A 24,569-nucleotide genomic window follows, 5' to 3' on the forward strand; every position below is an offset into this window, starting at 1 on the left:
ATAGAGGGCACTACAAGTTCCAGCATAGCTTCCTGTCATTCCTCAGCCCCCTACAGAGGGCACTACAAGTCCCAGCATAGCGGCCTGTCATTCCTCAGTCCTCTACAGAGGGCACTACAAGTCCCAGCATAGCGGCCTGTCATTCCTCAGTCCCCTACAGAGGGCACTACAAGTCCCAGCATAGCGGGCTGTCATTCCTCAGTCCCCTACAGAAGGCGCTACAAGTCCCAGCATAGCGGCCTGTCATTCCTCAGTCCTCTACAGAGGGCACTACAAGTCCCAGCATAGCGGCCTGTCATTCCTCAGTCCCCTACAGAGGGCGCTACAAGTCCCAGCATAGCGGCCTGTCATTCCTCAGTCCCCTACAGAAGGCGCTACAAGTCCCAGCATAGCGGCCTGTCATTCCTCAGTCCTCTACAGAGGGCACTACAAGTCCCAGCATAGCGGCCTGTCATTCCTCAGTCCCCTACAGAGGGCGCTACAAGTCCCAGCATAGCGGCCTGTCATTCCTCAGTCCTCTACAGAGGGCACTACAAGTCCCAGCATAGCGGCCTGTCATTCCTTAGTCCCCTACAGAGGGCGCTACAAGTCCCAGCATAGCGGGCTGTCATTCCTCAGTCCTCTACAGAGGGCACTACAAGTCTCAGCATAGCGGCCTGTCATTCCTCAGTCCTCTACAGAGGGCACTACAAGTCTCAGCATAGCGGCCTGTCATTCCTCAGTCCCCTACAGAGGGCGCTACAAGTCCCAGCATAGCGGCTTGTCATACCTCAGTCCCCTACAGAGAGCACTACAAGTCCCAGCATAGCGGCTTGTCATACCTCAGTCCCCTACAGAGGGCACTACAAGTCCCAGCATAGCGGGATGTCATTCCTCAGTCCCCTACAGAGGGCACTACAAGTCCCAGCATAGCGGCTTGTCATACCTCAGTCCCCTACAGAGGGCACTACAAGTCCCAGCATAGCGGGCTGTCATTCCTCAGTCCCCTACAGAGGGCACTACAAGTCCCAGCATAGCGGGCTGTCATTCCTCAGTCCCCTACAGAGGGCACTACAAGTCCCAGCATAGCGGCCTGTCATTCCTCAGTCCCCTACAGAGAGCGCTACAAGTCCCAGCATAGCGGGCTGTCATTCCTCAGTCCCCCACAGAGGGCGCTACAAGTCCCAGCATAGCGGCTTATCATTCCTCAGCCCCCTACAGAGGGCACTACAAGTCCCAGCATAGTGGCCTGTCATTCCTCAGTCCCCTACAGAGGGCGCTACTAGTCCCAGCATAGCGGGCTGTCATTCCTCAGTCCCCCTACAGAGGGCACTACAAGTCCCAGCATAGCGGCCTGTCATTCCTCAGTCCCCCACAGAGGGCACTACAAGTCCCAGCATAGCGGCCTGTCATTCCTCAGTCCCCTACAGAGGGCACTACAAGTCCCAGCATAGCGGGCTGTCATTCCTCAGTCCCCTACAGAGGGCACTACAAGTCCCAGCATAGCGGCCTGTCATTCCTCAGTCCCCCACAGAGGGCACTACAAGTCCCAGCATAGCGGCCTGTCATTCCTCAGTCCCCTACAGAAGGCACTACAAGTCCCAGCATAGCGGCCTGTCATTCCTCAGTCCCCTACAGAGGGCACTACAAGTCCCAGCATAGTGACCTGTCATTCCTCAGTCCCCCACAGAGGGCACTACAAGTCCCAGCATAGCGGCCTGTCATTCCTCAGTCCCCTACAGAAGGCACTACAAGTCCCAGCATAGAGGGTTGTCATTCCTCAGTCCCCCACAGAGGGCACTACAAGTCCCAGCATAGCGGCATGTCATTCCTCAGTCCCCTACAGAGGGCACTACAAGTCCCAGCATAGCGGCCTGTCATTCCTCAGTCCCCTACAGAGGGCGCTACAAGTCCCAGCATAGCGGCCTGTCATTCCTCAGTCCCCTACAGAGGGCGCTACAAGTCCCAGCATAGCGGCCTGTCATACCTCAGTCCCCTACAGAGGGCACTACAAGTCCCAGCATAGCGGCATGTCATACCCCAGTCCCCCACAGAGGGCGCTACAAGTCCCAGCATAGCGGGCTGTCATTCCTCAGTCCCCTACAGAGGGCGCTACAAGTCCCAGCATAGCGGGCTGTCATTCCTCAGTCCCCCACAGAGGGCACTACAAGTCCCAGCATAGCGGCCTGTCATTCCTCAGTCCCCTACAGAGGGCGCTACAAGTCCCAGCATAGCTTCCTGTCATTCCTCAGTCCCCTACAGAGGGCACTACAAGTCCCAGCATAGCAGCCTGTCATTCCTCAGTCCCCTACAGAGGGCGCTACAAGTCCCAGCATAGCGGCCTATCATTCCTCAGTCCCCTACAGAGGGCACTACAAGTCACAGCATAGCGGGCTGTCATTCCTCAGTCCCCTACAGAGGGCGCTACAAGTCCCAGCATAGCGGCCTGTCATTCCTCAGTCCCCTACAGAGGGCACTACAAGTCCCAGCATAGCGGGCTGTCATTCCTCAGTCCCCTACAGAGGGCACTACAAGTCCCAGCATAGCGGCCTGTCATTCCTCAGTCCCCTACAGAGGGCACTACAAGTCCCAGCATAGCGGCCTGTCATTCCTCAGTCCCCCATAGAGGGTGCTACAAGTCCCAGCATAGCGGCCTGTCATTCCTCAGTCCCCTACAGAGGGCACTACAAGTCCCAGCATAGCAGCCTGTCATTCCTCAGTCCCCTACAGAGGGCGCTACAAGTCCCAGCATAGCGGCCTGTCATTCCTCAGTCCCCTACAGAGGGCGCTACAAGTCCCATCATATCGGCCTGTCATACCTCAGTCCCCTACAGAGGGCGCTACAAGTCCCAGCATAGCGGCCTGTCATTCCTCAGTCCCCTACAGAGGGCGCTACAAGTCCCAGCATAGCGGCCTGTCATTTCTCAGTCCCCTACAGAGGGCGCTACAAGTCCCAGCATAGCGGCCTGTCATTCCTCAGTCCCCTACAGAGGGCGCTACAAGTCCCAGCATAGCGGCCTGTCATTCCTCAGTCCCCTACAGAGGGCACTGCAAGTCCCAGCATAGCGGCCTGTCATTCCTCAGTCCACTACAGAGGGCACTACAAGTCCCAGCATAGCGGCCTGTCATTCCTCAGTCCCCCACAGAGGGCGCTACAAGTCCCAGCATAGCGGCCTGTCATTCCTCAGTCCCCTACAGAGGGCACTACAAGTCCCAGCATAGTGGGCTGTCATTCCTCAGTCCCCTACAGAGGGCGCTACAAGTCCCAGCATAGCTTCCTGTCATTCCTCAGTCCCCTACAGAGGGCGCTACAAGTCCCAGCATAGCGGGCTGTCATTCCTCAGTCCCCTACAGAGGGCACTACAAGTCCCAGCATAGCGGCCTGTCATTCCTCAGTCCAGTACAGAGGGCACTACAAGTCCCAGCATAGCAGCTTGTCATTCCTCAGTCCCCTACAGAGGGCACTACAAGTCCCAGCATAGCAGGCTGTCATTCCTCAGTCCCCTACAGAGGGCGCTACAAGTCCCAGCATAGCGGCCTGTCATACCTCAGTCCCCTACAGAGGGCACTACAAGTCCCAGCATAGCGGGCTGTCATTCCTCAGTCCCCTACAGAGGGCGCTACAAGTCCCAGCATAGCGGCCTGTCATTCCTCAGTCCCCTACAGAGGGCGCTACAAGTCCCAGCATAGCGGCCTGTCATTTCTCAGTCCCCTACAGAGGGCGCTACAAGTCCCAGCATAGCGGCCTGTCATTCCTCAGTCCCCTACAGAGGGCGCTACAAGTCCCAGCATAGCGGCCTGTCATTCCTCAGTCCCCTACAGAGGGCACTGCAAGTCCCAGCATAGCGGCCTGTCATTCCTCAGTCCACTACAGAGGGCACTACAAGTCCCAGCATAGCGGCCTGTCATTCCTCAGTCCCCCACAGAGGGCGCTACAAGTCCCAGCATAGCGGCCTGTCATTCCTCAGTCCCCTACAGAGGGCGCTACAAGTCCCAGCATAGCGGGCTGTCATTCCTCAGTCCCCTACAGAGGGCACTACAAGTCCCAGCATAGCGGCCTGTCATTCCTCAGTCCAGTACAGAGGGCACTACAAGTCCCAGCATAGCAGCTTGTCATTCCTCAGTCCCCTACAGAGGGCACTACAAGTCCCAGCATAGCAGGCTGTCATTCCTCAGTCCCCTACAGAGGGCGCTACAAGTCCCAGCATAGCGGCCTGTCATACCTCAGTCCCCTACAGAGGGCGCTACAAGTCCCAGCATAGCGGCCTGTCATTCCTCAGTCCCCCACAGAGGGCACTACAAGTCCCAGCATAGCGGCCTGTCATTCCTCAGTCCCTTACAGAGAGCACTACAAGTCCCAGCATAGCGGCTTGTCATTCCTCAGTCCCCCACAGAGGGCGCTACAAGTCCCAGCATAGCGGGCTGTCATTCCTCAGTCCCCTACAGAGGGCACTACAAGTCCCAGCATAGCAGCCTGTCATTCCTCAGTCCCCCACAGAGGGCACTACAAGTCCCAGCATAGCGGCCTGTCATTCCTCAGTCCTCTACAGAGGGCACTACAAGTCCCAGCATAGCGGCCTGTCATTCCTCAGTCCCCCATAGAGGGAGCTACAAGTCCCAGCATAGCGGCCTGTCATTCCTCAGTCCCCCACAGAGGGCACTACAAGTCCCAGCATAGCGGCCTGTCATTCCTCAGTCCCCCACAGAGGGCACTACAAGTCCCAGCATAGCGGCCTGTCATTCCTCAGTCCCCTACAGAGGGCACTACAAGTCCCAGCATAGCAGCCTGTCATTCCTCAGTCCCCTACAGAGGGCACTACAAGTCCCAGCATAGCGGCCTGTCATTCCTCAGTCCCCCACAGAGAGCACTACAAGTCCCAGCATAGCGGCCTGTCATTCCTCAGTCCCCTACAGAGGGCACTACAAGTCCCAGCATAGCGGCCTGTCATTCCTCAGTCCCCTACAGAAGGCACTACAAGTCCCAGCATAGCGGCCTGTCATACCTCAGTCCCCTACAGAGGGCGCTACAAGTCCCAGCATAGCGGGCTGTCATTCCTCAGTCCCCCTACAGAGGGCGCTACAAGTCCCAGCATAGCGGCCTGTCATTCCTCAGTCCCCTACAGAGGGCACTACAAGTCCCAGCATAGCGGCCTGTCATTCCTCAGTCCCCTACAGAGGGCACTACAAGTCCCAGCATAGCGGCCTGTCATTCCTCAGTCCCCTACAGAGGGCACTACAAGTCCCAGCATAGCGGGCTGTCATTCCTCAGTCCCCTACAGAGAGCGCTACAAGTCCCAGCATAGCGGCCTGTCATTCCTCAGTCCCCCACAGAGGGCGCTACAAGTCCCAGCATAGCAGCTTATCATTCCTCAGCCCCCTACAGAGGGCACTACAAGTCCCAGCATAGTGGCCTGTCATTCCTCAGTCCCCTACAGAGGGCGCTACTAGTCCCAGCATAGCGGGCTGTCATTCCTCAGTCCCCCACAGAGGGCGCTACAAGTCCCAGCATAGCGGCCTGTCATTCCTCAGTCCCCTACAGAGGGCGCTACAAGTCCCAGCATAGCTTCCTGTCATTCCTCAGTCCCCTACAGAGGGCACTACAAGTCCCAGCATAGCGGCCTGTCATTCCTCAGTCCCCCACAGAGGGCACTACAAGTCCCAGCATAGCGGCCTGTCATTCCTCAGTCCCCCACAGAGGGCACTACAAGTCCCAGCATAGCGGCCTGTCATTCCTCAGTCCCCTACAGAAGGCACTACAAGTCCCAGCATAGCGGCCTGTCATTCCTCAGTCCCCTACAGAGGGCACTACAAGTCCCAGCATAGCGGCCTGTCATTCCTCAGTCCCCCACAGAGGGCACTACAAGTCCCAGCATAGCGGCCTGTCATTCCTCAGTCCCCTACAGAAGGCACTACAAGTCCCAGCATAGCGGGTTGTCATTCCTCAGTCCCCTACAGAGGGCACTACAAGTCCCAGCATAGCGGCATGTCATACCCCAGTCCCCCACAGAGGGCACTACAAGTCCCAGCATAGCGGGCTGTCATTCCTCAGTCCCCTACAGAGGGCACTACAAGTCCCAGCATAGCGGCCTGTCATTCCTCAGTCCCCCACAGAGGGCGCTACAAGTCCCAGCATAGCGGGCTGTCATTCCTCAGTCCCCCACAGAGGGCGCTACAAGTCCCAGCATAGCAGCTTATCATTCCTCAGCCCCCTACAGAGGGCACTACAAGTCCCAGCATAGCGGCCTGTCATTCCTCAGTCCCCTATAGAGGGCGCTACAAGTCCCAGCATAGCGGCCTGTCATTCCTCAGCCCCCTACAGAGGGCACTACAAGTCCCAGCATAGCAGGCTGTCATTCCTCAGTCCCCTACAGAGGGCACTACAAGTCCCAGCATAGCGGCCTGTCATTCCTCAGTCCCCTACAGAGAGCACTACAAGTCCCAGCATAGCGGCCTGTCATTCCTCAGTCCCCCACAGAGAGCACTACAAGTCCCAGCATAGCGGCCTGTCATTCCTCAGTCTCCTACAGAGGGCGCTACAAGTCCCAGCATAGCGGGCTGTCATTCCTCAGTCTCCTACAGAGGGCGCTACAAGTCCCAGCATAGCGGCCTGTCATTCCTCAGTCCCCTACAGAGGGCGCTACAAGTCCCAGCATAGCGGCATGTCATTCCTCAGTCCCCTACAGAGGGCACTACAAGTCCCAGCATAGCGGCATGTCATACCCCAGTCCCCCACAGAGGGCGCTACAAGTCCCAGCATAGCGGGCTGTCATTCCTCAGTCCCCTACAGAGGGCGCTACAAGTCCCAGCATAGCGGGCTGTCATTCCTCAGTCCCCCACAGAGGGCACTACAAGTCCCAGCATAGCGGCCTGTCATTCCTCAGTCCCCTACAGAGGGCGCTACAAGTCCCCGCATAGCTTCCTGTCATTCCTCAGTCCCCTACAGAGGGCACTACAAGTCCCAGCATAGCAGCCTGTCATTCCTCAGTCCCCTACAGAGGGCACTACAAGTCCCAGCATAGCGGCCTGTCATTCCTCAGTCCCCTACAGAGGGCACTACAAGTCCCAGCATAGCGGCCTGTCATTCCTCAGTCCCCTACAGAGGGCACTACAAGTCCCAGCATAGCGGCCTGTCATTCCTCAGTCCCCTACAGAGGGCGCTACAAGTCCCAGCATAGCGGCCTATCATTCCTCAGTCCCCTACAGAGGGCACTACAAGTCCCAGCATAGCGGCCTGTCATTCCTCAGTCCCCCACAGAGGGCACTACAAGTCACAGCATTGCGGCCTGTCATTCCTCAGTCCCCTACAGAGGGCACTACAAGTCCCAGCATAGCGGCCTGTCATTCCTCAGTCCCCTACAGAGGGCACTACAAGTCCCAGCATAGCGGCCTGTCATTCCTCAGTCCCCCATAGAGGGTGCTACAAGTCCCAGCATAGCGGCCTGTCATTCCTCAGTCCCCTACAGAGGGCACTACAAGTCCCAGCATAGCGGTCTGTCATACCCCAGTCCCCCACAGAGGGCGCTACAAGTCCCAGCATAGCGGCCTGTCATTCCTCAGTCCCCTACAGAGGGCGCTACAAGTCCCATCATATCGGCCTGTCATACCTCAGTCCCTACAGAGGGCACTACAAGTCCCAGCATAGCGGCCTGTCATTCCTCAGTCCTCTACAGAGGGCACTACAAGTCTCAGCATAGCGGCCTGTCATTCCTCAGTCCCCTACAGAGGGCACTACAAGTCTCAGCATAGCGGCCTGTCATTCCTCAGTCCTCTACAGAGGGCACTACAAGTCTCAGCATAGCGGCCTGTCATTCCTCAGTCCCCTACAGAGGGCGCTACAAGTCCCAGCATAGCGGCTTGTCATACCTCAGTCCCCTACAGAGAGCACTACAAGTCCCAGCATAGCGGCTTGTCATACCTCAGTCCCCTACAGAGGGCACTACAAGTCCCAGCATAGCGGGATGTCATTCCTCAGTCCCCTACAGAGGGCACTACAAGTCCCAGCATAGCGGCTTGTCATACCTCAGTCCCCTACAGAGGGCACTACAAGTCCCAGCATAGCGGGCTGTCATTCCTCAGTCCCCTACAGAGGGCACTACAAGTCCCAGCATAGCGGGCTGTCATTCCTCAGTCCCCTACAGAGGGCACTACAAGTCCCAGCATAGCGGCCTGTCATTCCTCAGTCCCCTACAGAGAGCGCTACAAGTCCCAGCATAGCGGGCTGTCATTCCTCAGTCCCCCACAGAGGGCGCTACAAGTCCCAGCATAGCGGCTTATCATTCCTCAGCCCCCTACAGAGGGCACTACAAGTCCCAGCATAGTGGCCTGTCATTCCTCAGTCCCCTACAGAGGGCGCTACTAGTCCCAGCATAGCGGGCTGTCATTCCTCAGTCCCCCTACAGAGGGCACTACAAGTCCCAGCATAGCGGCCTGTCATTCCTCAGTCCCCCACAGAGGGCACTACAAGTCCCAGCATAGCGGCCTGTCATTCCTCAGTCCCCTACAGAGGGCACTACAAGTCCCAGCATAGCGGCCTGTCATTCCTCAGTCCCCTACAGAGGGCACTACAAGTCCCAGCATAGCGGCCTGTCATTCCTCAGTCCCCCACAGAGGGCACTACAAGTCCCAGCATAGCGGCCTGTCATTCCTCAGTCCCCCACAGAGGGCGCTACAAGTCCCAGCATAGCAGCCTGTCATTCCTCAGTCCCCTACAGAGGGCACTACAAGTCCCAGCATAGCAGCCTGTCATTCCTCAGTCCCCTACAGAGGGCGCTACAAGTCCCAGCATAGCGGCCTATCATTCCTCAGTCCCCTACAGAGGGCACTACAAGTCACAGCATAGCGGGCTGTCATTCCTCAGTCCCCTACAGAGGGCGCTACAAGTCCCAGCATAGCGGCCTGTCATTCCTCAGTCCCCTACAGAGGGCACTACAAGTCCCAGCATAGCGGGCTGTCATTCCTCAGTCCCCTACAGAGGGCACTACAAGTCCCAGCATAGCGGCCTGTCATTCCTCAGTCCCCTACAGAGGGCACTACAAGTCCCAGCATAGCGGCCTGTCATTCCTCAGTCCCCCATAGAGGGTGCTACAAGTCCCAGCATAGCGGCCTGTCATTCCTCAGTCCCCTACAGAGGGCACTACAAGTCCCAGCATAGCAGCCTGTCATTCCTCAGTCCCCTACAGAGGGCGCTACAAGTCCCAGCATAGCGGCCTGTCATTCCTCAGTCCCCTACAGAGGGCGCTACAAGTCCCATCATATCGGCCTGTCATACCTCAGTCCCCTACAGAGGGCGCTACAAGTCCCAGCATAGCGGCCTGTCATTCCTCAGTCCCCTACAGAGGGCGCTACAAGTCCCAGCATAGCGGCCTGTCATTCCTCAGTCCCCTACAGAGGGCACTACAAGTCCCAGCATAGCGGGCTGTCATTCCTCAGTCCCCTACAGAGGGCGCTACAAGTCCCAGCATAGCGGCCTGTCATTTCTCAGTCCCCTACAGAGGGCGCTACAAGTCCCAGCATAGCGGCCTGTCATTCCTCAGTCCCCTACAGAGGGCGCTACAAGTCCCAGCATAGCGGCCTGTCATTCCTCAGTCCCCTACAGAGGGCACTACAAGTCCCAGCATAGCGGGCTGTCATTCCTCAGTCCCCTACAGAGGGCACTACAAGTCCCAGCATAGCGGGCTGTCATTCCTCAGTCCCCTACAGAGGGCACTACAAGTCCCAGCATAGCGGCCTGTCATTCCTCAGTCCCCTACAGAGGGCACTACAAGTCCCAGCATAGCGGCCTGTCATTCCTCAGTCCCCTACAGAGGGCACTACAAGTCCCAGCATAGCGGCCTGTCATTCCTCAGTCCCCTACAGAGGGCACTACAAGTCCCAGCATAGCGGCCTGTCATTCCTCAGTCCCCTACAGAGGGCACTACAAGTCCCAGCATAGCGGCCTGTCATTCCTCAGTCCTCTACAGAGGGCACTACAAGTCCCAGCATAGCGGCCTGTCATTCCTCAGTCCCCTACAGAGGGCACTACAAGTCCCAGCATAGCGGCCTGTCATTCCTCAGTCCCCTACAGAGGGCACTACAAGTCCCAGCATAGCGGCCTGTCATTCCTCAGTCCCCCACAGAGGGCACTACAAGTCCCAGCATAGCGGCTTGTCATTCCTCAGTCCCCTACAGAGAGCACTACAAGTCCCAACATAGCGGCCTGTCATTCCTTAGTCCCCTACAGAGGGCGCTACAAGTCCCAGCATAGCGGGCTGTCATTCCTCAGTCCCCTACAGAGGGCGCTACAAGTCCCAGCATAGCGGCCTGTCATTCCTCAGTCCCCTACAGAGGGCACTACAAGTCCCAGCATAGCGGCCTGTCATTCCTCAGTCCCCTACAGAGGGCACTACAAGTCCCAGCATAGCGCGCTATCATACCTCAGTCCCCTACAGAGGGCACTACAAGTCCCAGCATAGCGGGCTGTCATTCCTCAGTCCCCTACAGAGGGCACTACAAGTCCCAGCATAGCGGCCTGTCATTCCTCAGTCCCCTACAGAGGGCACTACAAGTCCCAGCATAGCGGGCTGTCATTCCTCAGTCCCCCTACAGAGGGCACTACAAGTCCCAGCATAGCGGCCTGTCATTCCTCAGTCCCCCTACAGAGGGCACTACAAGTCCCAGCATAGCGGGCTGTCATTCCTCAGTCCCCTACAGAGGGCGCTACAAGTCCCAGCATAGCGGCCTGTCATTCCTCAGTCCCCTACAGAGGGCACTACAAGTCCCAGCATAGCGGCCTGTCATTCCTCAGTCCCCTACAGAGGGCACTACAAGTCCCAGCATAGCGGCCTGTCATACCTCAGTCCCCTACAGAGGGCGCTACAAGTCCCAGCATAGCGGCCTGTCATTCCTCAGTCCCCCACAGAGGGCACTACAAGTCCCAGCATAGCGGCCTGTCATTCCTCAGTCCCCCACAGAGGGCACTACAAGTCCCAGCATAGCGGCCTGTCATTCCTCAGTCCCCTACAGAGGGCACTACAAGTCCCAGCATAGCGGGCTGTCATTCCTCAGTCCCCTACAGAGGGCACTACAAGTCCCAGCATAGCGGCCTGTCATTCCTCAGTCCCCTACAGAGGGCGCTACAAGTCCCAGCATAGCGGCCTGTCATTCCTCAGTCCCCTACAGAGGGCACTACAAGTCCCAGCATAGCGCGCTATCATACCTCAGTCCCCTACAGAGAGCGCTACAAGTCCCAGCATAGCGGGCTGTCATTCCTCAGTCCCCTACAGAGGGCACTACAAGTCCCAGCATAGCGGGCTGTCATTCCTCAGTCCCCTACAGAGGGCGCTACAAGTCCCAGCATAGCGGGCTGTCATTCCTCAGTCCCCTACAGAGGGCACTACAAGTCCCAGCATAGCGGCCTGTCATTCCTCAGTCCCCTACAGAGGGCACTACAAGTCCCAGCATAGCAGCCTGTCATTCCTCAGTCCCCCACAGAGGGCACTACAAGTCCCAGCATAGCGGGCTGTCATTCCTCAGTCCCCCATAGAGGGTGCTACAAGTCCCAGCATAGCGGGCTGTCATTCCTCAGTCCCCTACAGAGAGCACTACAAGTCCCAGCATAGCGGGCTGTCATTCCTCAGTCCCCTACAGAGGGCACTACAAGTCCCAGCATAGCGGGCTGTCATTCCTCAGTCCCCTACAGAGGGCACTACAAGTCCCAGCATAGCGGCCTGTCATTCCTCAGTCCCCCAGCACTACAAGTCCCAGCATAGCGGCCTGTCATTCCTCAGTCCCCCAGCACTACAAGTCCCAGCATAGCGGGCTGTCATTCCTCAGTCCCCTACAGAGAGCGCTACAAGTCCCAGCATAGCGGCCTGTCATTCCTCAGTCCCCTACAGAGGGCACTACAAGTCCCAGCATAGCGGCCTGTCATTCCTCAGTCCCCCACAGAGGGCACTACAAGTCCCAGCATAGCAGCCTGTCATTCCTCAGTCCCCTACAGAGGGCACTACAAGTCCCAGCATAGCAGCCTGTCATTCCTCAGTCCCCCACAGAGGGCACTACAAGTCCCAGCATAGCGGCCTGTCATTCCTCAGTCCCCTACAGAGGGCACTACAAGTCCCAGCATAGCGGGCTGTCATTCCTCAGTCCCCCATAGAGGGTGCTACAAGTCCCAGCATAGCGGGCTGTCATTCCTCAGTCCCCTACAGAGGGCACTACAAGTCCCAGCATAGCGGCCTGTCATTCCTCAGTCCCCCACAGAGGGCACTACAAGTCCCAGCATAGCGGCCTGTCATTCCTCAGTCCCCTACAGAAGGCACTACAAGTCCCAGCATAGCGGGTTGTCATTCCTCAGTCCCCCACAGAGGGCACTACAAGTCCCAGCATAGCGGCATGTCATACCCCAGTCCCCCAAAGAGGGCGCTACAAGTCCCAGCATAGCGGGCTGTCATTCCTCAGTCCCCTACAGAGGTCACTACAAGTCTAAGCATAGCGGGCTGTCATTCCTCAGTCCCCTACAGAGGTCACTACAAGTCTAAGCATAGCGGGCTGTCATTCCTCAGTCCCCTACAGAGGGCACTACAAGTCCCAGCATAGCGGCCTGTCATTCCTCAGTCCCCTACAGAGAGCACTACAAGTCCCAGCATAGCGGCCTGTCATTCCTCAGTCCCCTACAGAGGGCACTACAAGTCCCAGCATAGCGGGCTGTCATTCCTCAGTCCCCTACAGAGGGCACTACAAGTCCCAGCATAGCGGCCTGTCATTCCTCAGTCCCCCAGCACTACAAGTCCCAGCATAGCGGCCTGTCATTCCTCAGTCCCCCAGCACTACAAGTCCCAGCATAGCGGGCTGTCATTCCTCAGTCCCCTACAGAGGGCACTACAAGTCCCAGCATAGCGGCCTGTCATTCCTCAGTCCCCTACAGAGAGCGCTACAAGTCCCAGCATAGCGGCCTGTCATTCCTCAGTCCCCTACAGAGGGCACTACAAGTCCCAGCATAGCAGCCTGTCATTCCTCAGTCCCCCACAGAGGGCACTACAAGTCCCAGCATAGCGGCCTGTCATTCCTCAGTCCCCTACAGAAGGCACTACAAGTTCCAGCATAGCGGGTTGTCATACCTCAGTCCCCTACAGAGGGCACTACAAGTCCCAGCATAGCGGCATGTCATTCCTCAGTCCCCCACAGAGGGCACTACAAGTCCCAGCATAGCGGCCTGTCATTCCTCAGTCCCCTACAGAAGGCACTACAAGTCCCAGCATAGCGGGCTGTCATTCCTCAGTCCCCCACAGAGGGCGCTACAAGTCCCAGCATAGCGGGCTGTCATTCCTCAGTCCCCTACAGAGGGCGCTACAAGTCCCAGCATAGCTTCCTGTCATTCCTCAGTCCCCTACAGAGGGCACTACAAGTCCCAGCATAGCGGCCTGTCATTCCTCAGTCCCCTACAGAGGGCATTACAAGTCCCAGCATAGCGGCCTGTCATTCCTCAGTCCCCTACAGAGGGCGCTACAAGTCCCAGCATAGCGGCCTATCATTCCTCAGTCCCCTACAGAGGGCACTACAAGTCACAGCATAGCGGGCTGTCATTCCTCAGTCCCCTACAGAGGGCACTACAAGTCCCAGCATAGCGGCCTGTCATTCCTCAGTCCCCTACAGAGGGCACTACAAGTCCCAGCATAGCGGCCTGTCATTCCTCAGTCCCCTACAGAGGGCGCTACAAGTCCCAGCATAGCGGCCTGTCATTCCTCAGTCCCCCACAGAGGGCACTACAAGTCCCAGCATAGCGGCCTGTCATTCCTCAGTCCCCTACAGAGAGCACTACAAGTCCCAGCATAGCGGCCTGTCATTCCTCAGTCCCCTACAGAGGGCGCTACAAGTCCCAGCATAGCGGCCTGTCATTCCTCAGTCCCCTACAGAGGGCACTACAAGTCCCAGCATAGCAGCCTGTCATTCCTCAGTCCCCTACAGAGGGCACTACAAGTCCCAGCATAGCGGGCTGTCATTCCTCAGTCCCCTACAGAGGGCACTACAAGTCCCAGCATAGCGGCCTGTCATTCCTCAGTCCCCTACAGAGGGCACTACAAGTCCCAGCATAGCGGCCTGTCATTCCTCAGTCCCCCATAGAGGGTGCTACAAGTCCCAGCATAGCGGCTTGTCATACCTCAGTCCCCTACAGAGAGCACTACAAGTCCCAGCATAGCGGCCTGTCATTCCTCAGTCCCCTACAGAGGGCACTACAAGTCCCAGCATAGCGGTCTGTCATACCCCAGTCCCCCACAGAGGGCGCTACAAGTCCCAGCATAGCGGCCTGTCATTCCTCAGTCCCCTACAGAGGGCGCTACAAGTCCCATCATATCGGCCTGTCATACCTCAGTCCCCTACAGAGGGCGCTACAAGTCCCAGCATAGCGGCCTGTCATTCCTCAGTCCCCTACAGAGGGCACTACAAGTCCCAGCATAGCGGCCTGTCATTCCTCAGTCCCCTACAGAGAGCACTACAAGTCCCAGCATAGCGGCCTGTCATTCCTCAGTCCCCTACAGAGGGCACTACAAGTCCCAGCATAGCGGCCTGTCATTCCTCAGTCCCCTACAGAGGGCACTACAAGTCCCAGCATAGCGGCCTGTCATTCCTCAGTCCCCTACAGAGGGCACTACAAGTCCCAGCATAGCGGGCTGTCATTCCTCAGTCCCCCATAGAGGGTGCTACAAGTCCCAGCATAGCGGGCTGTCATTCCTCAGTCCCCTACAGAGGGCACTACAAGTCCCAGCATAGCGGGCTGTCATTCCTCAGTCCCCTACAGAGGGCACTACAAGTCCCAGCATAGCGGGCTGTCATTCCTCAGTCCCCTACAGAGGGCACTACAAGTCCCAGCATAGCGGCCTGTCATTCCTCAGTCCCCTACAGAGGGCACTACAAGTCCCAGCATAGCAGCCTGTCATTCCTCAGTCCCCTACAGAGAGCACTACAAGTCCCAGCATAGCGGCCTGTCATTCCTCAGTCCCCTACAGAGGGCACTACAAGTCCCAGCATAGCGGGCTGTCATTCCTCAGTCCCCTACAGAGGGCACTACAAGTCCCAGCATAGCGGCCTGTCATTCCTCAGTCCCCCAGCACTACAAGTCCCAGCATAGCGGCCTGTCATTCCTCAGTCCCCCAGCACTACAAGTCCCAGCATAGCGGGCTGTCATTCCTCAGTCCCCTACAGAGAGCGCTACAAGTCCCAGCATAGCGGCCTGTCATTCCTCAGTCCCCTACAGAGGGCACTACAAGTCCCAGCATAGCGGCCTGTCATTCCTCAGTCCCCCACAGAGGGCACTACAAGTCCCAGCATAGCGGCCTGTCATTCCTCAGTCCCCTACAGAGGGCACTACAAGTCCCAGCATAGCGGCCTGTCATTCCTCAGTCCCCTACAGAGGGCGCTACAAGTCCCAGCATAGCGGGCTGTCATTCCTCAGTCCCCTACAGAAGGCACTACAAGTCCCAGCATAGCGGGTTGTCATTCCTCAGTCCCCCACAGAGGGCACTACAAGTCCCAGCATAGCGGCATGTCATACCCCAGTCCCCCACAGAGGGCGCTACAAGTCCCGGCATAGCGGGCTGTCATTCCTCAGTCCCCTACAGAGGTCACTACAAGTCTAAGCATAGCGGGCTGTCATTCCTCAGTCCCCTACAGAGGGCGCTACAAGTCCCAGCATAGCGGCCTGTCATTCCTCAGTCCCCTACAGAGGGCGCTACAAGTCCCAGCATAGCGGCCTGTCATACCTCAGTCCCCTACAGAGGGCACTACAAGTCCCAGCATAGCGGCATGTCATACCCCAGTCCCCCACAGAGGGCGCTACAAGTCCCAGCATAGCGGGCTGTCATTCCTCAGTCCCCTACAGAGGGCGCTACAAGTCCCAGCATAGCGGGCTGTCATTCCTCAGTCCCCCACAGAGGGCGCTACAAGTCCCAGCATAGCGGCCTGTCATTCCTCAGTCCCCTACAGAGGGCGCTACAAGTCCCAGCATAGCAGCTGTCATTCCTCAGTCCCCTACAGAGGGCGCTACAAGTCCCAGCATAGCGGCCTGTCATTCCTCAGTCCCCCATAGAGGGTGCTACAAGTCCCAGCATAGCGGCCTGTCATTCCTCAGTCCCCTACAGAGGGCACTACAAGTCCCAGCATAGCGGTCTGTCATACCCCAGTCCCCCACAGAGGGCGCTACAAGTCCCAGCATAGCGGCCTGTCATTCCTCAGTCCCCTACAGAGGGCGCTACAAGTCCCATCATATCGGCCTGTCATACCTCAGTCCCCTACAGAGGGCGCTACAAGTCCCAGCATAGCGGCCTGTCATTCCTCAGTCCCCTACAGATGGCGCTACAAGTCCCAGCATAGCGGCCTGTCATTCCTCAGTCCCCTACAGAGGGCGCTACAAGTCCCAGCATAGCGGCATGTCATACCCCAGTCCCCCACAGAGGGCGCTACAAGTCCCAGCATAGCGGCCTGTCATTCCTCAGTCCCCTACAGAGGGCGCTACAAGTCCCATCATATCGGCCTGTCATACCTCAGTCCCCTACAGAGGGCACTACAAGTCCCAGCATAGCGGCCTGTCATACCTCAGTCCCCTACAGAGGGCGCTACAAGTCCCAGCATAGCGGCCTGTCATTCCTCAGTCCCCTACAGAGGGCACTACAAGTCCCAGCATAGCGGCCTGTCATTCCTCAGTCCCCTACAGAGGGCGCTACAAGTCCCAGCATAGCGGCCTGTCATTTCTCAGTCCCCTACAGAGGGCACTACAAGTCCCAGCATAGCGGCCTGTCATTCCTCAGTCCCCTAGAGAGGGCGCTACAAGTCCCAGCATAGCGGCCTGTCATTCCTCAGTCCCCTACAGAGGGCGCTACAAGTCCCAGCATAGCGGCCTGTCATTCCTCAGTCCCCTACAGAGGGCACTACAAGTCCCAGCATAGCGGCCTGTCATTCCTCAGTCCCCTACAGAGGGCACTACAAGTCCCAGCATAGCGGCCTGTCATTCCTCAGTCCCCCACAGAGGGCGCTACAAGTCCCAGCATAGCGGCCTGTCATTCCTCAGTCCCCTACAGAGGGCGCTACAAGTCCCAGCATAGCTTCCTGTCATTCCTCAGTCCCCTACAGAGGGCACTACAAGTCCCAGCATAGCGGCCTGTCATTCCTCAGTCCCCTACAGAGGGCGCTACAAGTCCCAGCATAGCGGCCTGTCATTCCTCAGTCCCCTACAGAGGGCGCTACAAGTCCCAGCATAGCGGCCTGTCATTCCTCAGTCCCCTACAGAGGGCACTACAAGTCCCAGCATAGCGGCCTGTCATTCCTCAGTCCAGTACAGAGGGCACTACAAGTCCCAGCATAGCAGCTTGTCATTCCTCAGTCCCCTACAGAGGGCACTACAAGTCCCAGCATAGCAGGCTGTCATTCCTCAGTCCCCTACAGAGGGTGCTACAAGTCCCAGCATAGCGGCCTGTCATACCTCAGTCCCCTACAGAGGGCGCTACAAGTCCCAGCATAGCGGCCTGTCATTCCTCAGTCCCCCACAGAGGGCACTACAAGTCCCAGCATAGCGGCCTGTCATTCCTCAGTCCCCTACAGAGGGCACTACAAGTCCCAGCATAGCGGCCTGTCATTCCTCAGTCCCTTACAGAGAGCACTACAAGTCCCAGCATAGCGGGCTGTCATTCCTCAGTCCCTTACAGAGAGCACTACAAGTCCCAGCATAGCGAGCTGTCATTCCTCAGTCCCCCACAGAGGGCACTACAAGTCCCAGCATAGCGGCCTGTCATTCCTCAGTCCTCTACAGAGGGCACTACAAGTCCCAGCATAGCGGCCTGTCATTCCTCAGTCCCCCATAGAGGGAGCTACAAGTCCCAGCATAGCGGCCTGTCATTCCTCAGTCCCCCACAGAGGGCACTACAAGTCCCAGCATAGCAGCCTGTCATTCCTCAGTCCCCTACAGAGGGCACTACAAGTCCCAGCATAGCAGCCTGTCATTCCTCAGTCCCCCACAGAGGGCACTACAAGTCCCAGCATAGCGGCCTATCATTCCTCAGTCCCCTACAGAGGGCACTACAAGTCCCAGCATAGCGGGCTGTCATTCCTCAGTCCCCCATAGAGGGTGCTACAAGTCCCAGCATAGCGGGCTGTCATTCCTCAGTCCCCTACAGAGGGCACTACAAGTCCCAGCATAGCGGGCTGTCATTCCTCAGTCCCCTACAGAGGGCACTACAAGTCCCAGCATAGCGGGCTGTCATTCCTCAGTCCCCTACAGAGGGCGCTACAAGTCCCAGCATAGCGGGCTGTCATTCCTCAGTCCCCTACAGAGGGCACTACAAGTCCCAGCATAGCGGCCTGTCATTCCTCAGTCCCCTACAGAGGGCACTACAAGTCCCAGCATAGCAGCCTGTCATTCCTCAGTCCCCTACAGAGAGCACTACAAGTCCCAGCATAGCGGCCTGTCATTCCTCAGTCCCCTACAGAGGGCACTACAAGTCCCAGCATAGCGGGCTGTCATTCCTCAGTCCCCTACAGAGGGCACTACAAGTCACAGCATAGCGGGCTGTCATTCCTCAGTCCCCTACAGAGGGCACTACAAGTCCCAGCATAGCGGGTTGTCATTCCTCAGTCCCCCACAGAGGGCGCTACAAGTCCCAGCATAGCGGCCTGTCATTCCTCAGTCCTCTACAGAGGGCACTACAAGTCCCAGCATAGCGGCCTGTCATTCCTCAGTCCCCCAGCACTACAAGTCCCAGCATAGCGGCCTGTCATTCCTCAGTCCCCCAGCACTACAAGTCCCAGCATAGCGGCCTGTCATTCCTCAGTCCCCCAGCACTACAAGTCCCAGCATAGCGGGCTGTCATTCCTCAGTCCCCTACAGAGAGCGCTACAAGTCCCAGCATAGCGGGCTGTCATTCCTCAGTCCCCTACAGAGGGCACTACAAGTCCCAGCATAGCAGCCTGTCATATCTCAGTCCCCTACAGAGGGCGCTACAAGTCCCAGCATAGCGGGCTGTCATTCCTCAGTCCCCTACAGAGGGCGCTACAAGTCCCAGCATAGCAGCCTGTCATTCCTCAGTCCCCTACAGAGAGCACTACAAGTCCCAGCATAGCGGGCTGTCATTCCTCAGTCCCCTACAGAGGGCACTACAAGTCCCAGCATAGCGGCCTGTCATTCCTCAGTCCCCTACAGAGGGCACTACAAGTCCCAGCATAGCGGGCTGTCATTCCTCAGTCCCTTACAGAAGGCACTACAAGTCCCAGCATAGCAGCCTGTCATTCCTCAGCCCCCTACAGAGGGCACTACAAGTCCCAGCATAGCAGGCCTGTCATACCTCAGTCCCCCACAGAGGGCACTACAAATCTATCAAGCAGTTTTTCTCACCAGTAGCTCCAGCACATCAATGAATCTCTATGGGATTCGGCCAGCTTGGGGTCTTACCTGTGGACTGCAGTAAAATGTTCAGGACCAGAGTGTTGACCTGAGACAAGGTGGACAGGAAGTTCTGCTCGGTTCTCAGCAGGGACTCGGCGCCCGTCAGGCAAATGTTCTGTAAATCCAAAGACATTCAATTCAGCGGAGGATCGGAAACAGAGAAACTCCCTTTTATTTGTATGGCGCCCCCTTCCCTTTACTCTGATAACTAAAATCTAGAGGAACCAATCGCCTTCAGAAGTCTCCTAATTAGTAAAGAGACTCCTCCTGTGTGTCATGTAATCTCAGTATAAATACAGCTGTTCTGTGAAGCCCTCAGAGGTTTGTTAGAGAACCTTAGTGAACAAACAGCATCATGAAGGCCCAAGGAACACACCAGACAGGTCAGGGATAAAGCTGTGGAGAAGTATAAAGCAGGGTTGGGTTATAAAAAAATAAAATCTCCCAAGCTTTGAAGATCTCACGGAGCTTCTGTTCATTCCATCATCGGAAAATGGAAAGAGTATGGCACAACTGCAAACCTACCAAGACATGGCCGGTCCACCTAAACTGACCGGGCCGGGCAAGGAGAGCATTCATCAGAGAAGCAGCCAAGAGGTCCATGGTAACTCTGGAGGAGCTGCAGAGATCCACAGCTCAGGGGGGAGAATCTGTCCACAGGACAACTATTAGTGGTCTCTCCACAAATCTGCCCTTTATGGAAGAGTGACAAGAAGGAAGACATTGGAGAAAGAAAGACATAAGAAGTCCTGTTTGTAGTTTGTGAGAAGCCAGGTGGGGGAGGGGACACAGCAAACATGTGGGGGAGGGGACACAGCAAACATGTGGGGGAGGGGACACAGCAAACATGTGGAAGAAGGGGCTCTGGTCACATGACACCAAAATTCTACTTTTTGGCCTAAAAGCAAAACAGATTCTCAAAGGGCTTACGACGGCGCAGCGCCATGTACGCCGTCGTAAGTCCTAATCTGGGCCGTCGTATCGATGCGACTGATTCTTAGAATCAGTTACGCATAGACATCCATTAGATCCGACAGGCATAAGGCTCTTACGCTGTCGGATCTTAAATGCAATTTTTTTTCCGCCGCTAGGTGTCGCCGACGTCGTTTTCCCCGTCGTCTATGCAAATTAGCTATTTACGCGAAATTCCCGAACGTACGCGCGGTCGACACAGTGAAGTTACGACGTTTCCGTATCTTTTGCGACGCGTAAAGTTGCCCCTGCTATATGAGGGGCAACCAATGTTAAGTATGGCCGTTGTTCCCGCGTCGAAATTTAAACATTTACGTTGTTTGCGTAAGTCGTCCGTGAATGGCGCTGGACGCCATCTACGTTAACGTCGAAACCAATGACGTCCTTGCGACGTCATTTAGCGCAATGCACGTCGGGAAATTTTAGGGACGGCGCATGCGCAGTACGATCGGCGCGGGAACGTGCCTAATTTAAATGATCCACGCCCCCTACCCGGATCATTTGAATTAGGCGGGCTTGCGCTGGAGGATTTACGCTACGCCGCCGCAACTTTACAGGCAAGTGCTTTGTGAATCAAGCACTTGCCCGTAAAACTTGCGGCGGCGTAACGTAAATGAGATACGTTACGCCGCCGCTGTATTACTCCCATCTACGAGAATCTGGGCCTATGTGTGGTGAAAACTAACACTGCACATCACCCTGAAAACGTCATCCCCACTGTGAAACATGGTGGTGGCAGCATCATGTGGTGGGGATGCTTTTCTTCAGCCGGGACAGGGAAGCTGGTCGGAGTTGATGGGAAGATGGATGGAGACAAATACAGGACAATCTTAGAAGAAAACCTGTTAGAGTCTGCAAAAGACTTGAGACCGGGGGGAGGTTCACCTTCCAGCAGGACAACGACCCTAAAGTACAGCCAGAGCTACAATGGACTGGTTTAGATCAAAGCCTATTCATGTGTTAGAATGGCCCAGTCACAGTCCAGACCTAAATCACATTGAGAATCTGTGGCAAGACTTGAAAATCGCTGATCACAGACGCTCTCCATCCAATCTGACAGAGCTTGAGATATTTTACAAAGAAGAAGAATGGGCAGAAATGTCCCTCTCTAGATGTGCAAAGCTGGTAGAGACATCCCCAAAAAGACTTGTAGAGAAAGGGGGTTCTACAAAGTATTGACTCCGGGGGGCGCCATACAAATGTCCCCCCTCCCCCCCACACTTTTCACATATTTATTTGTAAGACATTTTGAAAACCTTGTGTAGCCCTGTTGTGATTTTCAGCCATTTAAGAGGATGTAGATATATATATATATATTGCAGCAGGTGGAGCCAGAGAGCACATATTTGGAGGCTGCAGTACAGAACAGACATAGAGATACATTTCTACAGCAAGGGGCTGGATAACTGCATTTTCCCAGGAGGCTTTGAGACAGGAAGTTCCAGGAGAGAGGGGAGTCAGGAGGAAGAGTGAGGAGAGGGAGTCTGGAACAGTGACCAGGGAACACAGATCTGCATCACAGAGTGATTTAAGACAGCTTGTGTCAGAGCTGTGTGTTTGCCACTGAGACACAGGCTCGATGCAATAGTTCTTGGAGAGACTGATGTTCGTCTACTGAAACAGAGAGAGACTGTGTTTTGAGCGATCGAACTGAGGCCTGGTCGCAGGGCCGATCCAGCCACCGGAGTAATCCAGCCTGCCCAACTGAGTGAGTACAGCTGACGGAGGTTATTGCCAGATTCCCCAGACGGCCCCTAGACGATCTGAGATGTCCTGCCGGAGGCTTTAAAAGACTGCATCCATTTCACAGACGTCGGTCTGAGGAAAGAGGGACACTCGCTTCCGCAGACAACCATCCTCCTTCCCCAAAGAGACATTGGAAGTGGTGAGCGGCCTTTGGCCATTGCAACAAGTGTATTTCCTACATCTGTCATACATCCAGGGCCCCAACGTTGGCTAGCCTAGGACAGTACTACTGGCCAGTAGTTTAGGGTGGGGTCGATACTGCTAAGTATATAGATATATTACTGTTCATCGCATTCAATCTAAACGTATTATCTCATTCTGTTATTAGTTGTATTATATTAGAGTGGGGAGACATTAAGGGCTTTTGCTCTATCCCACAGTCATTAAATCTGTTATAAAACTTCACAAGGTGTGCTGGTGTGCTGTGGATTCATTGTTTGTGGTGTGTCACAGAGGTGAGACAGAAGACCCGATAATTCAGCGGCTCCTTCGGGGGTGAGCGCTACACGTGGGGGCTCGTCCGGGATTTCTTCTGATACCTCTCGCAAAGTGATAACCGCACAAACGAGCCAGCAATGGATCCAAACACCGCAGCAGAGTGGTGCAAAGAACAAAATGGCCAATTAGGGCTGAGTATAGTAATGGACATTCCTGCTGACAAATGGACAGAGGAACAGATCCGTCAAGCAGTAACTACACTAGCACCTGACCAGAAAGTGTTTGTAATAGACACGAAAATAGATCAAAAAGTCTCCCATACCTATGCCCTACTAGAATGGAAGAAAGGAGTCCCAACCTGCTTCCAGGGTGATAGCATCCAGCTAGCCGGAGAAGTTAAAGCACGGTTATTCCCTCTACTCACCTCAGCAAGTTGTCTGGAGGGACCAAGCCAGGCCATGTCAGACACAGTGGAAGTAACTACCACTTCTGTACCAACCACTAACTACCCCCCAGCTTCCTTCTTCATGGACATAGGAAAACTGGTAGAGAGCGTTAGAAAAATGTCCTCGCCATCTGTGAACTATGGCTACAGGAAGTTGAGATTTTTTTCTGGAGTGCAGCCTGTACCTCCTGGAGAAGAAGAGTATGAAACCTGGATGGAACAGGCTATGCAAGCACTGGAAGAATGGGATGTTCCAGAGGCTCAAAAGAAACAACGCATTACTGAAAGTCTGAAAGGCGTTGCAGCAGAAGCCATCCGAAATTTGAAATTCAGTCAGGAGTCTTGTACAGCATATGACTATCTTCGCATGCTACAAGATGAGTTTGGGCGCACAGAGAAAGCTACAGATCTAATCTTCCTATTTGAACACATGTTTCAACGGGAAAATGAGCAGCTTTCCGAGTATATTCGACGACTAAACAAAATGCTATACCAGATTGTACTAAAGAAAGGAATAGAAGCCAGGGATATGGATCAAGTTAGAATGAAACAGATCCTGAGAGGCGCTCTGAGTTCCGATCCCATCTGGATCCAGTTGAAGACCGTACAAGGGGGTACCTCTTTGCAATACTCTGATCTCATTAAGATGGTAAGGGAGGAAGAGGCTATCCTAGAGGAGAAAAAGAAGGGCTCAGGATTTTCATTTCCTGCTGAGGTTCGAACGCTCAATGTGTCGAATGGGAATTCAGAAGTGGAGCAATTAAAGGCTCAAGTTTCCCAGCTGATGCAAATGCTAACCCTATTGTCTGCAGGTGTCAAGTCGCCCCTTGAAAAAGTCACTTCAGAACCAGTTCCTGAATCTACTACTCAGGTGGTGCCTATCAAGAAACCGTCAAACATCTGCTATAATTGCGGAGGAGTGGGTCATTACCGAAATATCTGTCCGAGCCCATCGAATTCAAGAGGAAGTTATCGACCGGCGGGAAACTACAGAGGGCCCCAGTGAGGGAGCAAACTGGGTGCCCAACTACTGAAGACTGCTCTGATTCCCAGGATACCAATAAGAGGCCCAAGTCTTTACCCAGAGCCTCACCTGCTATGACAAAAAGATCCCCTCCCCTGGCGTCTGGTCCTGTGTCAGAGGGAGGCAAGGCACACCCACAACCTAAACACCCGAAAGGGGGAAGAAAACAACCACCACAAGCGAGGAAGAGGGCTAGAGTGCAGCCGACTGGGTCTATGCCTTCTACTACTCCGAAGAAGTTCCCTGACCAGTTGATAGGCCCTTCACCCATTATCCCAGTTCAAGTAGAAGGGGTTTACACAAAGGCTCTCCTCGATTCAGGTGCTCAAGTAACACTGATTTACCGGGACTTCTACCAGAAGCATTTGAAGCATCTACCCCTGATGGAGTTAGAGGATCTCGAAATCTGGGGTATTGGGACTCAGAAGCTTCCATATGATGGGTGTCTACAAGTGAAGCTGGAGTTCAGTTCGGCAACTGTTGGACAACCAGGGGTCTGTGACGCCTTAGCCATTGTATGTCCCCGCCCACCAGGAGCTAATCGAAGTTCTATGATTGTG

General features: G+C 55.6%; 1 protein-coding gene across 5 annotated transcripts in view; it reads right to left on the reverse strand.

Moving 5' to 3' along the window:
* The window catches only part of ALS2CL (ALS2 C-terminal like), a 203,337-nt gene that overhangs the window by 81,990 nt on the left and 96,778 nt on the right, over positions 1–24,569 (reverse strand). For all 5 annotated transcript variants that reach the window (XM_040355211.1, XM_040355208.1, XM_040355206.1 and 2 more), the window contains one exon: positions 19,391–19,499. In XM_040355211.1, the coding sequence (XP_040211145.1) occupies positions 19,391–19,499 (109 nt within the window). The remainder of the gene's footprint in view (positions 1–19,390; positions 19,500–24,569) is intronic.

This window comes from Rana temporaria, chromosome 5 (genome assembly GCF_905171775.1).
Source record: "Rana temporaria chromosome 5, aRanTem1.1, whole genome shotgun sequence".
NCBI lineage: Eukaryota > Metazoa > Chordata > Amphibia > Anura > Ranidae > Rana > Rana temporaria.